Raw genomic sequence first — 16,424 nt, forward strand, 5'->3', positions numbered from 1 at the left:
GGAGCTGAATGATGAGAATACATGAACACATGTTGGGGAACAACACACACTGGGGCTTGTCAGAGAGTGGAGGTGGGAAAAGGGAGAGCATCGGGATTAGCTATATATAAATCAAAATGCATGTGTGATGGTTAATACTGGGTGTCAACTTGATTGGATTGAAGGGTACAAAGTATTGATCCTGGGATGATCTGTGTAGCAAATCACCATGGCACACGTTTACCTGTGTAACAAACCTGCATCCTGCACATGTACCTCCAAACTTAAACTAAAAGTTGGAAAAAATAGTAATAATTTTTATAATTAGCTTTTGTAATTTTAATTAATTCTCATTTATTAATTTTTTTGTAAATTTAATTAATTTGATAATTACTAAATATTTAGGAATTATATATGAGAAGACTATTCAAAAATTTTAACCAGACAAATAAAAGAAAGCCAAAGTCCCCTAACTACTAGTTAGAGGTTTCTTGTAAAATTGCTGTATTTATTGTGCCAAAGAAAAGATGTGTTCAAAGGTAATGGGTACCTGTCAAAATGACATAGGAACCAGCTTTGAGGGGCTCCCACTAGCCATATGTGGGACAATTGTAGCCTCAAAATATGGCAGTAAAAGATTATAACCACTAGAATAAAATAAGAACCCATGAATCCATAATGATATAAACAAATGAATAAGTGAATAAAAGTTGAAAAGAAGAAAAAGCTTTTTTTAACAGCCAATTCCAACTAATAGTAAAACAAATGATAACATTAAATTTTCTTAGATAAGGATCGTCAACAGATGTTAAGATTAATGTGTAAAAGTGATGTAAAAGAAAATGTTTATAGTTTCAATATATCTGTATACTTTATACTTATCCCCTGCAAAGGGAAGATAGTAACTTTGTAATGGAGAAATGGCAAAATCACCACCCAAACCAAATGGTCAATGGGCAAAGCAACATCATGTGCCTCCTATTGTAGTGCATGGAGATGATACAACATCCCTTCACTAATCTTTTACCAGAAATGCATAACCTGAATATAATTATGAAGAAACATCCGATAAACCCTAATTGAGAGACATTATATGCAATAACTAACCTATATTCCTCAAAAAATGTCAAAGTCAAGAAAAATAAAGACCAACAAACTGTTCAAAGTTAAAGGGACCAAAGAGAAAACTAAATTCCACATGTGAGTTCAGGTTTGATAGGAGAGGGAGAGAAAAGAAAGGGAAGGGAGGAAAGGGAAAGAAGGAGAGGGTTGAAGAGGGGAGAGTAAAAGTTATTATGTTGGAGATACGGTTGAAGTGTAGACAGTAGTTCTTTCTACTGTGTTTTACATTTAAAAATACTGAAAGTATTCAAAAGCTTTAAAATCACTAAATCTGTCAGAATAGCTTTTAATGGAGAAGACTATAATATTAGCAGCATATAATAAATACCAGGTTTTCCTAGTCATTCATTAGGGAGATATTTATCCTCTCAAAAAAATTTGATATACTAGAAATAAAATATGGAAAATAATCTAGTCTAGTCAACATTCTTACTAAATTATCTTGTCATTTTTATACATTACCCAGACCTTATCTTGTATCTTTCTATTATTTGTGTCTGTCTCAGGGATCAGCTAGTGTGAAATTAAAGACCATAGCATCCCTCTTTCCCACTCAGACCCAGCTATTTGCAGTTGACCCTTGCTACCTCTTTTACGATGATCAGATTTCTCACATATCACTTCTCTCTCTCTCTCTCTCTCTCTCTTTCTCGCATTCTCTCTCTCCCTCATTCTCCCTCATTCTCACACTGTTTTTGGAGGAGATGGCTTTTTTTCTACTCTTTTTCCGATAGCCTAAAATTTGCATCACTTATGTGTATTAGAAATTTTTAAAAAACTATTCTAAAATAATGAATTGTCAGCAAATCAAGACACAATGTCCTCTATTTCATATCATCATAGTATTTTGGTTCACAAAACTGTTTTTATTACAATACAATCCAATTAAATGTTTGGTTTCAATTCTAAGAAACTATCTACAGTGAATACAAACATGTTCCTTACCCTTAATAGAATTCCTTAAATTTGTTTATTGTTTAACAAAATACTCTTACTCTACCTAAAACTAAGAGGGCAACATATATATATGTTAAATATATATGTGTGTGTATATATATATATGTTGCCCTCAGTGCATACGTGTATGTGTGTGTGTGTGTGTGTGTGTATACATATATATATATATTTGTTTTTTTTCTTTCCAACTTTTATTTTAGGTTCAGTGGGTGTATGTGCAGATTTGTTACATGGGTAAATCGCATGTCAAGTCATGATTTTGTTCTTTTCTATGGCTGCACATATTTCCACAGTGTATATATACTACATTTTGTTTATTCAATTCACCACTGATGGGTATCTATGTTGATTCCATGTCTTTGCTATTTGAATAGTGCTGCAATGAACATACATGTGCATGTGTCTTTATGGCAAAACTATTTATATTCCTTTGAGTATATACCCACTAGTGTGATTACTAGGTTGAACGGTATTTCTATTTTAAGTTCTTCAAGAAATCTCCAAACTGCTTTCTACAGTAGCTGAACTAATATACTTTCTACCAGGAGTGTATAAGCATTCCCTGTGCTTCACAACCTTGCCAGCATACTATTTTTTGAATATATGTATTTTGAGATGCCGTGCCAACTCCTTTCCATGGAATAGTTTAAAAATGTGGTAAATTTTACCCTATTTTGTATATTATAAATATTTAACTTTTTGTAATTCTTAAAAACTTTTTTCTTTTAATTCTTCTTGACTTCATTTTTTTTTCAGTACAAATGGATGAGTGGTTTATTCTATTTAATAAGTGATAATAAAGAAAATGTCAAATTCAGTTAGTTAATTATAGCCAAAGTATTTTTATACAACATATATTAAGCTCCTTGCATATTAAAAACATCTTTTTTTTTTTTTTTTTTTGAGACAAAGTCTCTCTCTGTCACTCATGCTGGAGTGCAGTGGCACAATCTTGGCTCACTGCAAGCTCCACCTCCTAGGTTCACGCCATTCTCCTGCCTCAGTCTCCTAAGTAGCTGGGACTACAGGCGCCCGCCACCACACCCAGGCTAATTTTTTGTATTTTTAGTAGAGACGGGGTTTCACCGTGTTAGCCAGGATGGTCTTGATCTCCTGACCTTGTGATCCACCCGCCTCTGCCTCCTAAAGTGCTGGGATTACAGGTGTGAGCTCACCATGCCCAGCCACATTATCTCTTTTAATAATGATAATTTTATGGGATGGATACTATTATTAATATTGTCTATTAGAAAACCAAAACTCAGAGGGACTAACTAATTGACACAGTAATTTGCTCCCAAACCTATGTTAGTCTGTTTGTGTTGCTATAAAGGAATACCTAAGGCTGGATAATCTATAAAGAAAAGAGATTTATTTGGCTCATGATTCTGCAGTTCTGTACGAGAAACATCACACCAGCATCTACTTCTGGTGAGAGCCTCTGGCTTCCACTCATGGCGGGAGGCAAAGAGGAACCACTGTGTCATATGAGGAGGGGAACAAGCCATTCATGAAGGATCTGCTCCCATGACCCAAACTCCTCCTAATAGGCCCCACCTCCTACACTGGGGATCAAATTTCAACATGAGATTTGGAGGAGACAGATATCCAAGCTATACCAACATCCTGGTTATCCCACTAAGTCTGGCTGTCTTTTTGCCACACTAAATGTTGAGGGAATCTCAACAGTCTCTCAAACTTTAGGACCTTGACCTGTATTCTAGACCAATATTCTGGGATAGCCTACTGGGCCACGTGTCTACTTATCTCATCTCGGATAAGCCCCACCCAGGATTGTCCTATTTTTCTCTCTTCAAAGCTAATGCACCCACACTGCATCTTAGAGTACTTTCCCTCAAGATTGGCTGCTGAGAGGGATTTTTCTTAAGTTCTCACTTCACTGCTGCCATCTAAGAAAGATAATAGACTTACTTCATTTGGAAAGTTTAATTGTTAGTCTTCATGTGTTAATAGAAAATTATAACATTAATACTGTCCTTCATTCAGCAAACATGTATATAATGACTATTTGGGGACAATTACAGTGGATAGAAATTGTAGTCCAGAAAAAAATAAAGAATATGAATGACTTATAAATACTATATTACAAAGCACACACACATACACACAGGTTACAACAGGAACACTTAAGAAAGATAAAAATAAATATTGAACAGTTAGAAAATTGCAAAATAGGTTTAGTTTTTATTGTCCCTGAAGCTACATAGTATAATTCTGAAGTATATATTTCCTGAGGAACTTTCTCATATGATAGACATTGTTGTTTCTTTAATGTCATGCTTTGAAGTGCACTATGTCTTTAAATCACTAGACATACTCCCACACAATCAGAGCAATTAGAAATGAAGGATGTGATTTCTTTTGACTCAAAAGTCCTTTTAGAAGGGATATTTCTTCTTTTTCCACTTCTTTGTGAGAGCAGTTATTCAAAATGCACAGGAACTTTGTGAACTTTGATACCAGGTTTGTTGTCCAGATACACATAGACAGGAAGTACACAATAGCCTAAAGAAGGGAGTGCTGGATAAGCTTTTCTTAAGATGCAGACCCAGAAAACACTAACAGCCTTAAATTGTGGTGAAGAATATGGGGTTGGTGATGGGAGCTGGAACTGGGGATTACTTTTTCCCTAGTATCTTGGGGCATTCTTGAAATGGGAATGGTATATGTGATGCAGAGCTAAGTAAATCAGGACCCTTTTTTCTAACTATTACAACCTAAATTGGGAAGAAATCTGGTTAAAATAAATACTTTGGTCTTATTTGGGGGAAGAAGTCACAAGAAGTTAAAATTGAGTGTAATATAGAAGGAATAATCTCACCTCTTTAACCTGGAGATGGTAACACTTTGGAATTTGGAAACTGAAAACCAAAGAAATAGCTATAGGTATTTTCTTTCCAGGCATCTGTTTACAGTCATCTTCTTCTTTCCCACTGTACTCCCCGTGTCCAGCTGTCAGTGATCAGAAGCCATGAGCAGCAACACAGTGTGTTATTTCTGAGGCAAGTCATTAAAGAGCAGATTATCTTAGAACAAATTAATAAGTAGATTCACCAAAACATAAAATTTTGGAAATACCACCAAGTTGTTTGATGTTAAGATATTGACCTCATTTCAGAGCCAGGTTTTTTTTCCCAAAAGATACACATGAAAAGGAAATTGTTTTTACTTTGTCCTTCATTGCTTTCTAAGAAGAATTTAGACAGTAACCTTCAAGGGAACACAATAGCAAGGAAGCTAGCTGTATATGGCGAATAATTAAATGCTGTGTGTGTGTTCTTTTCCCTCACACAGACCCCAAGTTGTCCAATTTGGAGAATTTTTTTTATTATTATGGTAAAAAAAAATTAACATTAAATTTATCATTGTTACCATTTGTACATATACAGTGCAGTAACTATATTAATATATTAAGTATATTCACATTTTTTTTTTTTTTTTTTTTTTTGAGACCGAGTCTCGCTCTCTTGCCCAGGCTGGAGTGCAGTGGCCGGATCTCAGCTCACTGCAAGCTTCGCCTCCCGGGTTCACGCCATTCTCCGGCCTCAGCCTCCCGAGTAGCTGGGACTACAGGCACCCGCCACCTCGCCCGGCTAGTTTTTTGTATTTCTTAGTAGAGACGGGATTTCACCGTGTTAGCCAGGATGGTCTCGATCTCCTGACCTCGTGATCCGCCCGTCTCGGCCTCCCAAAGTGCTGGGATTACAGGCTTGAGCCACCACGCCCGGCCTATTCACATTGTTTAGCAATAGATCTGTAGAACTTTCTCATACAGCACTGAAACTCTATACTCATTAAATACTAATTCCCCCTTCCCCTCTCTCCACAGCTCTTGGTAGCCACCTTTCTAATTTCTCTTTCTATGATTGTGACTACCTTAGATATTTCATATGAGTAGAATCCGACAGTATTTGCTTTTTTTGTGACTGGCTTATTTCACATAGCACATTGTCTTTAGAGGCTCATCCATGTTGTAGCATGTAACAAGATTTGCTTCTTTTTTAAAGTTACACAATATTGCATCATATGTATATCTTCTTTATCTGTATTTTCTTTATGTGTTCATCTGTCAATGAACACTTGGGTTGCTTCCTCTTGGCTATTATAAATAGTACTTAGATGAACATGGACTTACACATTTCGTGTTGGGATCCTACTTTGAATTCTTTTGTATATATACATATATATACAGAAGAAGGATGCTGAATCATATACTAATCCTATGTTTAATTTTTTGAGGACTCTCCAAACTATTTTTGATAAGGGCTACATGTTTTACATTCCTACCAAAACAAGGGTTGCAAATCTCCTACATCCTTGCCAACACTAAGTATTTCCTAGTTTTTGATAGTAGTCATCCTATAGGTGTGAGCAGATACTACAGTGTGGGTTTGATTTGCATTTTTTAATGACTTGTAATGTTGAATATCTTTTCATGTGTTTATTGTCCATTTGTATATCTCTTTGAAGAAATGTCTATTTAAGTTCTTTGCCCATTTTTTAATTAGGTTATTTGGGTTTTTTGTTGTTGTTGTTTACTTGTAAAAATTTCTGGATATTAATGCTGTATCAGATACATAATTTGCAATTGTTTTTTCCCATTCTGTTGGTTTCCTTTCACTCTGTTGATTGTTTTTTTGATGTGCAGATGTTTTGAAGTTTGGTGTAGTCTTATTTATTTTTTATTTTGTTTCTTGTGCTTTTGGTTTAATATCCAAGAAATCATTGCCTAATCTAATTTCCTGAAATTTTTAATACATGTTTTATTTTAGGAGTTTAATAGTTTTGGATTTTTTCATTTTGAGTTAATTTTTATATGGTGTATACTGAGAGTCCAACTTTATTGATCTGTATCTGGATATCCAGTTTACCCAGTATCATTTGTTGAAGAAACTGTTCTTTTGCCATTGTATAGTCTTGGCACCTTTGTCAAGAATCATTTGGCCATATATGCCTAATTGTAGGGATTTTAATACATTATATTTTAAACAATTTTGACTCAAACAGAAATAAAGGGAAACTAATCACATTCTAGCATGAGGATTTTATTTCCATATAGCCATGTCACCCCATTAGAAGAGAATATTTTTCAAACGTGAGTAGTGACAGATAGAAGGAATACTTACTTGCTGAAAGTTTGGAGGTTAATTGACTAGTTATAATGATTTCAAGGGTCTAAGAAGAAAGGAGGAGGACCTGGAATAAGTCCGTGACATAAAGTTTAAAGCACGAGACAGAGGCAGAATGCAGAGGAAGACATGACTGAACTTGGCAACTGAAAAGATAAGGAGAGTTAGCACATAGGATATCTAGTTGGATTTTTAGCTGGATGAACTCAAGGTTTTGTTTCCACAGTTTTCAATCCTTTTATGTTTAATATCCAAAGTCCTTAAAGAGCTATTTTTTTGATCCGTATTCCCAAGTCCCTAGAAGGACATCTCACTATCATTCAGAGTCTCATATCTGCAAGGCTGGCTCTTTAATACTCAGTATGGTCTCTATTGTGAAATACTTAGCAATGTGACTCAAAGAACAAACCACAGTCATCTGTATCCAGGCAACAGCATTGATAAACACTGCAAATTTCTTTTCTACCTTATAGCTTGAGCTACATAATGTGGGCTAAAAATAATACTGTATTCTATTCAGTGTTTCTAGAAATTAACAACTATAAACATAGACACTCAAATATGTTCCTACCTTAAAAAAAGAAGGAAGCACAGCTACAGTATAGAATCACTGTCATCTTACATTTCTGACATTCTAGTTGTCATCTCAAATGTAAATAGTCTGCATTCTTTTTTTTTTTTTTTTTTTTTTTTTTTTTTTCTTTTAGCATTCTAAAGATATTTGTACATGGTTGTTTGATTGTATTGTAAAAGACCTAAGTATAAATTGGGTCAACCAATAAACCGCAGGGCTACTGCCTGACAATTTAAATTAGCTCCTTTCACACTCCTTAGGATCTGCCTATCAGAGAGTTATCTGAGTTCCATAGACAACAGTAACCTAAGCCAATACCTTGGTCACAGTAATTATCTGTTTTTATTTATTTTCCTCTTGTCCAATTTATTTCAGGCCTGGTCTTATTTTTCCATTACAAGAGCCTGTGCACCCATGTGCAATTACCTGGTTTCTCTCTAGCACTTGAAACTAACTCTTGTTGCCAGTTCAGGTAAACAGAAAACTCAAACTAAGCCTGCTCAGTAGATGTAATCAACTCAGTAGAACTAGTAGTTTCATGTAGGAACCACAAATGGAAATGTTTTTTTGATACACTGAGTTTTTAGGTGGGAAGACTGGTATTAAATTCTGTTTGAACAAATAGGTGAATGACAATTGTAGTAGATATATGAATCAGTCAAATAATTTTTAGCATAATTGCAATTATGAATTTTGAGAGTTAGCCTTAAGTTTAAAATTACTAATTGTTAAAGTTTTATATTCCTGAGTCAAGTAAATTAAGTAGTTGAATTTTGGGGGGGATAATTTTGTGCATTTTTCTGAAAAGGAAAAGAGTTTGTTTTATAGTCATTATTACTCTATTTTACAAAAACAATAATGTGTCAATGTGTTACTACAATAATTAATCACACATCCCAGGAACTTAAAATGAGTGTCAAGAAAAGTCAGATAAAGTAGTGACTATCTGTTAAGAATGATTTAAGTGACATTAAAGGAAAAGCCTTCTTCTCCAAAGTAATCATAAAGTGAGGACTCTGCAAAATTGAGTTCCCCAATGACTGGACTATAGTTGAGCACTTCAATGTAAAGTTTCAGCTAGAGTGATCTGAAATAGTGGTGCTGTTAAGGACATAACAGCTAAGTCAATTTAAAAAGAACTTTAAATGACTGCTTCACTAGATAGCAAGGTATAAAGAATGCTGCCAATGTACATCACTTGGGTAATTAGCAAACTGTATCTCTTTTGAGACAGCAATTTAACTTTCCTCATTTTGTGCCTTTAATTTAGCCACAGGATGTTATACCATCAGTAATCAAAAAATGTATGCAAGTATATATCTCTCTACCAGGTCTGAAGACATGTTATTTGCTTGGTCAGCGGCCTTAATAAAGACAGCTGCTATCAGTTTTTCATAAAATAAAACCCAACGTGGTCTTCTAAATTTACTCTAATGATCAGTTAGTTTCAGATAGATGATATGGATGGATGAATGGATAGATGGATAAATAGATAGACAGATAGATAGATAGATAGATAGATAGATAGATAGATAGATAGATAGATAACATACACATGAAATACACTAGAATCAGGAGTAAGAGAAATTCAGTACTGAAGGGTAAACATGGAGCTTGACTGAGTAATCTTGGACATTTTGAGGCTACAACACAATAACTTCTACCCAATGGTTTACTCCATTTTCTATGCTGTGGTTTAATAATGACATTTTTGAACTGAATTTATTTTATTTAAAACTCTTTCTTGAATGTATTACAAGATTTCTTTAGACTATGTATAAAGTAGAAGTTACTCTTCAGAGGAACTCTTTTTTTTTACAGCACTGTTATATAAACACAAAGCTATTTGACTAAAGAGTGCATCTATAACTGGAATTATAGAGGGGATACAATTTAGTTAATGTGGAAATAATTGTCTTATTACCATGGTTCTCTACATGCTACACATTGGATGATGATTATTTTATGAGTAATTCAATTCTGTATGGATGTAAAGATTCATTTGAAAGTAAGTGGAGTAATTTGAACGTAACTGCAATTATTTTTGCACCAACCTAATAACAAGAGTATTATGTTCTTATTCTTTCACTCACTCTCTCTCTTTCTCTCTCACACACACACAGACACACACACATCCTTTTTCCTTCAAGACTTTCTCTATCTAATGTACAGTAATCCTTCCGTAATATTGTTTTCAGAGTTCTTGCCAATAGTCTGTCTTTATAGACCAAAACATTTGTAAGAGAGTCTTTCAGAAATGTAAACTAATAATTCTGTCTTATACCAAAGTTGATGTGATAGCAAATAGAGTTAAAAGAGTTCCCTGCCATGCTTCTGTTTTGTATTTTATTGTCCTCTAATTTATATGCATATTGAGTATTTGCAAATACTTCTATCTAAGAAGACACCATAAAAATTTTTTAAAATTATTATTCAAATTCAATAAAAGAGAATGGGTATGACCAGAAAAATTTGTTTATTTGAACTGTGTTTTTACAATTTTAGTCTTAAGGAAAGTTAACATTTTAAGGATTCCACAAACACAGAGACACACACACACACAATGAGTTAGAGACTGCAGTTTTATTTCTTAGAATTTTTGATCTTGTAGGAAAAGAATAACTAAGCACTTTCATTTCTTCAAAGTTTTCAAAATTATTCAGGAGGATTTGTCTTCATCTATTCCTTTCTATAATGATCCTAAAGAATTTCTTATCCATATATTCAGTTTGATTATGGATTTATTTGCTAACCTGATAGGTAGTGTTATCATGGTTTTGTTTTCATAAATGTAATCAATGTCTTAGCTTATTTTACAAAAAGATATATTTCAAATTGAATAAAATAATTTTTATCACATTGACCCATTATATTGAATTTCTATAATAAGTCTCCAATAACAGAATTAATTTTTTTAAATTGGTTCTATAAATTTGTTGAGATTGGAAATTATATCCCTGAATATAATCAATTTATATCTAATAGGACTCTAAATATTTTCTACATAATATAAAATAGTCCATAAGATGGAGTATTTTATGAAACACTTTCTACATTTTCATTTATACTAAATGCAAAAATATATTAGAGAATAGATGTTTATTTTACAAGTTATAATAAACACACTATAAAAGCTATTAGGTCAGCTAAATGAGTGAATATGTTTAAGATATTGCTAAGTAATATGTTTGACTCTCCCTTCTACAACTTTCATAGGTAAAACAGTTACTCAGATCTTAATGCCACAATATTTTTTCTATCAGTCTTCTTTTTTTCAATTGCCTTTGCCATTCTCTCAGTTCAGATCCTTAAATTCTCTCCCCTGCCTCCATTTTCTCTCCCGCTCATTTTCAGATTCACCTCATTTTCCACTCATTTTCAGATTTACTACAAAGCAGAGCTTTGAGCATTCCAGAAATATATGTCTGAACTTTTCAAAAACCTTCAATTATTCTACACCATTTGCTAACTGAGTAGCTCCCCTCAGTTTGACATTTAAAGTAGTCCTAACCGTCTCTTCAAGTCATCTCTGGCACAGTAATTCTTTCTTAATCATTGATCATCATTGATAAAAATGTACATAGTCATATACATGCAGAGTTCGATATAATTTTATGGAGTTTACCAAATCTTTCTCTACAAGTCTTAGAGAAATACCCGCCTGCTCTACACATTTCCATCCTGCTACTCTGCCACACATGCCTAACATTTCAACCACGTTCGATGACAAGCAACTTGAGGACAGACATAGTGTTTTCTGCAAAATGCGCATTTACATAAGCCCCATGATACTATCCAAATGTCTCCACTGAGTAACTTGGCCCCTGGAATGTCTTTCCTCAGGTTTTCAGAATGTTTGCATTCCCTTTATCTGTCCCTGTTACCTGTTACCTGGATAAGTTGGGAGGCATTTGGAGAAGATAAATGTCATTTTTCAGATTTCAGTCACTGCTATTCTTGCTAAAGTAAATTCTTTTATTATGGTGGGAAATAATCTTTACTAATGAACTTGGACTGTCCTTACCTTGATTAATATAGGCTTCATTTGTATTTAAATTTGATGTCTATTTGGTTCATGTCAGCTCAAAAGGTGTTTTTCAAATTTATATTTTTCAGGTTTCTTGAGTACAGGGGATCAGGCTGCAAAGGGGAACTATGGACTCCTTGATCTCATACAAGCTTTAAGATGGACTAGTGAAAACATTGGATTCTTTGGTGGTGACCCCTTAAGAATCACTGTTTTTGGATCTGGTGCTGGGGGTTCATGTGTCAATCTGCTGACTTTATCCCATTATTCTGAAGGTAACCGTTGGAGCAATTCAACCAAAGGTATTATGCAGGTTGCAAATTTTGACAATTTTGGTGTCTGCATGCCACCACCATCAATAGTATGTGATGCTCTGTATATTTCTCTGTTCAAACTGAGTGTTAGGTTGAACTCAATATCTGTTTAAAGCTTTGTTTCTTCAGCTTTTCTGTGCATGTTTAAATTTTCGTCAAACTCTTTTCTTTGTCTCCTGTGGAGCTTGGTAAGGATGCCCTTTCAAGCACACTTCAGAATAGTTAGCATTACAGTTACTCTTCTTTCCTTTAAAGGGTGATTTGAGGAAAAAATCAGACAAAGACATTCTACAGTTCTGTCATCTTTGTTTATTCAGTGATCAAAATCAAAGATGAGACTTTTTAAATGCAGGGATTGTATATCATCTATTTTCAAGACAATAGACATTTTAAACCCTTCATTAGTATGAAGCTAACGAAGCAGTCGTAAGCTAGTTTGTCTGAAAACATGTGATTTCGCTTGTTGTCTGAGTACAGAATGGACTGTTGATTATTTTGCATGCATGATCCAAAATTGTCAAAGCATCAAGGTCACTGGTAGAGCTTTTGATTAAAAAGAAAAATACATTTGATTCAGTGTTTTTTCTATTTTTAGCTCCAAAAGCATTATTTTCCTCCCTAAACTTGGCAAGGCAGCATGGAGTACTGAGGCTGCTGAAATCCATGAAATATTTTTCTCATTTCCATCTTCTGGCTTTGACATATTTTTTCCAAAGTGCCTGTCCAAGGCTTACCATATTGTTCTTTATGAATTCCATCTCCATTTTACCATGCATAGAATCACCCATTCCGACTGCATTATTAATTTGAAATTTCACAAGAACAGAAGAGTATTGCTGGAGAAATTTGCAAAGCAAATACTTTTTCTGCATTATTTATGTATAATAGAGAGGAAGACAGAGGATATATGAAAACGCAGACCATCTTTTAATTTCTGATCTTTTATTGTCATTTTATATCCAAGAAGAAAGTATATACTGTCAAATATAATTCATGAAGCATCTTAATTTGTAAGGTTGAGTTTTGTGATAGGAACACCAGATATATGATATTTGTTTTTGGTATCAAAAACACATGAGTGTTGAATTTCAAAAGAAGAGCCAGTCCTTAAATGAATCTGTATATTTGGAGAATCACATATAGACTCAATTTATTAACACAGTTTATATAAGATTTCATTTATATTAGTACAATTCTGATTCAAGATGACAAAATAACACAGATGAACATTTCCAAGAGAGATTTCATCTGTAAAGAAATGGCTTCTTTTGAAATAATAAATTTAGTGGTTTTTAATTAAACAGATTAGATTGTTCTAACCTCAGTATTTTTCCTAGTGCCACTATGTAGCTAGAGCAACCCTAAGCCACCTATATACTTTAGATTGTTCTAATCTCAGTATTTTTCCTAATGCCACTATGTGACTAAAGCAACACTAAGCCACCTATATAGGTTTCTCGGGGCCACTTGATCAAAAATTGACATGAAAGCCACCTTTAGCTAGTATAAAACTAGCACGGTTTAAAAGATGAGTCAGTTAGTTCATCAGCTAACACTGCTAGTCATCAGCTGATGGTGTGGTAAACAGTGGGAAATGGTTATGCAAACTGTTGAAAATACAACATTTTATTATACACTTCAGGGAAATCTGTCTATCTCTGGAAAAAGACATGAACTTAGGTTTGGCCTAAACCTATCTCCAGACTGAGCTGCCTGATTTTATCAGGAGATGCTCAAAAAAAATCTCTTGAAATCATCAAGCTGATTCTGCCTCCAATGTACATGTAAACTTTAAAGGCAATAAACCCCACAAAGGGCTGCACCAATGCTCAGGCCTGGATATACCGTGAGTAAACCCCATCTTGCATCCACACAAGAGGCACTTTCACTAATGATAAAACATATGGTGTTCCCAATACCATCTAGGTGGTATATTTTAGGATATATTGAACATGATGTGCCTTTCCTTCTAAATCTCTTTCAGTATATTTAGTTAATGTTGAGTCCCTGAAATGGGAAATAATATTATAGAAATCACCAGATCTATTTTAGTTATATAATTTTTATTTATTAAAATATTTTCCTGAGCAACCGTTAATAAACAGCAACCGTTAATAAACAGATAATTTTTAAAATTATCTGCATTTGTATCATTTGCTCTAGCATACTTTGTTCTAGTAAACTAAAAAATGTTTATAAAGATGTCAGAAAACCAAAATAAATGTATATTAATACTGTTAGATTTTTAAAATAGCTTTAGAATTGTATGGCAACATGTTACAGACATGTTGAATGTATAGGCATATTAGGTTAAAAATATCTAAAACTCTCCTTCTAATTCAGACAGTGCTTCAACACCTTTGTGAAAAGAGTTTTTATCTCATTAACACATATGAATAATTAAGCATGTTTTTAAATAACTGAAGCACAAAGCTGTATTTGGAAATTGATAATAAATTTAAATATTTAAAAGCAAATAGATAAACTATATTTTTAAAAAAGGAATTTTATCAGAAAAATACCTTAATGAGAAGATAAAGTGCGTTTGTAAATTTTAATGACATGCAGCACTTAACAAACTGCATATGGAACCATCATTTACAATTCTTAAATGCAATTAAGTAAAAAGCAGTGGACCATGTGCTTTTCATCTTTTATGATAAGAGTAGTAGTGTACATTCAACAGTGGCAAAAGTTAAATCACACCACACTAAATCTGTCTGCTGATGGTTTTTTCTTTAGCCTAGTGAAAACACTTCAAATGTTATGTCTTCTTCTGAAAGATGAATATTCAGCATACTATGTCTGACATGAAGATTGGAAAGAGTACGTCTAAAGTAATATTCTGTTTTGTGTGAATTCAGGGCCAACCCCAGGGTATAAACAAACAGCCAGCCCCAGTCATTGTGTGAGCCTTCAAGAATTCTTTTTCAAATAACATCTGGTTAAAACAAATATATAGAACTATTTTGAAGGAAGATAGGCACAGCCAAGCTAGAGGAAATATTCCAAACAGACAATGTAGAGTCTGTTGAGGACTTGAATAGGAGAAGATTGGCCCCATCTGGTTAATGTTGATGATAAGTATTTACACACTCATTGAAGAACATACTTGGGACTTTGTACCACTACATCTTCTCCTTTTCTTCTTGCCTGCTACCTCTTTGAGGCTTCTTGATCCCTAAAGCAGGTGCCACTCAAAGCAGAAGAATTAGATCCACCTCTCTAATCCACTATACCCTGCAGTTGGCTTTGTGTAATTCCCTTAAGCAAAAATGTCTCTATCTCCCTGTTTCTTGAGTTGTATCTGGGTTTTTATATACATGTCTAAAATATCAGATGTTACTGTTTTACCACAACATTACTCAAAGATCATCTAAAATTCTTTGTTGATTTTCCCATAGGACTTTTTCAACGAGCAATAGCTCAAAGTGGAACAGCCCTTTCCAGCTGGGCTGTCAGTTTTCAACCTGCAAAATATGCCAGAATGTTGGCCACAAAAGTTGGTTGCAATGTTTCAGATACAGTAGAGTTAGTGGAATGCCTACAGAAGAAGCCTTACAAAGAACTTGTTGACCAAGATATTCAACCAGCTCGATACCACATAGCCTTTGGACCTGTGATTGATGGTGATGTAATACCAGATGACCCTCAGATATTGATGGAGCAAGGAGAGTTTCTCAACTATGATATAATGTTAGGAGTGAACCAAGGGGAAGGGTTAAAATTTGTTGAAAATATAGTAGATAGCGATGATGGTATATCAGCTAGTGATTTTGACTTCGCTGTTTCAAATTTTGTTGATAATTTATACGGATATCCTGAAGGCAAAGATGTTTTGAGAGAAACCATTAAGTTCATGTATACTGACTGGGCTGACCGTCATAACCCTGAAACCAGAAGAAAGACATTATTGGCTTTGTTTACGGACCATCAGTGGGTGGCACCAGCTGTAGCCACAGCAGATCTTCACTCAAACTTTGGTTCACCTACGTACTTCTATGCCTTTTACCATCATTGCCAAACAGATCAGGTTCCAGCTTGGGCTGATGCAGCCCACGGAGACGAGGTTCCCTATGTCCTGGGAATCCCCATGATTGGTCCTACAGAGTTATTTCCTTGCAATTTTTCCAAAAATGATGTGATGCTGAGTGCAGTTGTAATGACATACTGGACAAATTTTGCTAAAACTGGGTATGTACCTAAGGAATGAAGTTTATTTTTAATAAAAATATTATTTTAACCATTTTAAAATAATAGATATTTATGCCCAGATAATCTCATATTGGATTAATACCTGC

The 16,424-nt window shown here is 34.2% G+C and overlaps 1 protein-coding gene across 31 annotated transcripts in view; it reads left to right on the plus strand.

The window, feature by feature from the left end:
- Positions 1–16,424, plus strand: part of NLGN1 (neuroligin 1) — a 916,720-nt gene that overhangs the window by 886,574 nt on the left and 13,722 nt on the right. For 26 of the 31 annotated variants that reach the window (XM_005546411.5, XM_045385085.3, XM_045385087.3 and 23 more), the window contains 2 exons: positions 11,899–12,111; positions 15,528–16,317. In XM_005546411.5, the coding sequence (XP_005546468.3) occupies positions 11,899–12,111; positions 15,528–16,317 (1,003 nt within the window). The remainder of the gene's footprint in view (positions 1–11,898; positions 12,112–15,527; positions 16,318–16,424) is intronic. The other 5 variants (XM_045385092.3, XM_074031413.1, XM_074031417.1 and 2 more) reach the window with 1 other exon arrangement.

Source organism: Macaca fascicularis, chromosome 2, assembly GCF_037993035.2.
Source record: "Macaca fascicularis isolate 582-1 chromosome 2, T2T-MFA8v1.1".
NCBI classification, from domain to species: Eukaryota; Metazoa; Chordata; class Mammalia; order Primates; family Cercopithecidae; genus Macaca; species Macaca fascicularis.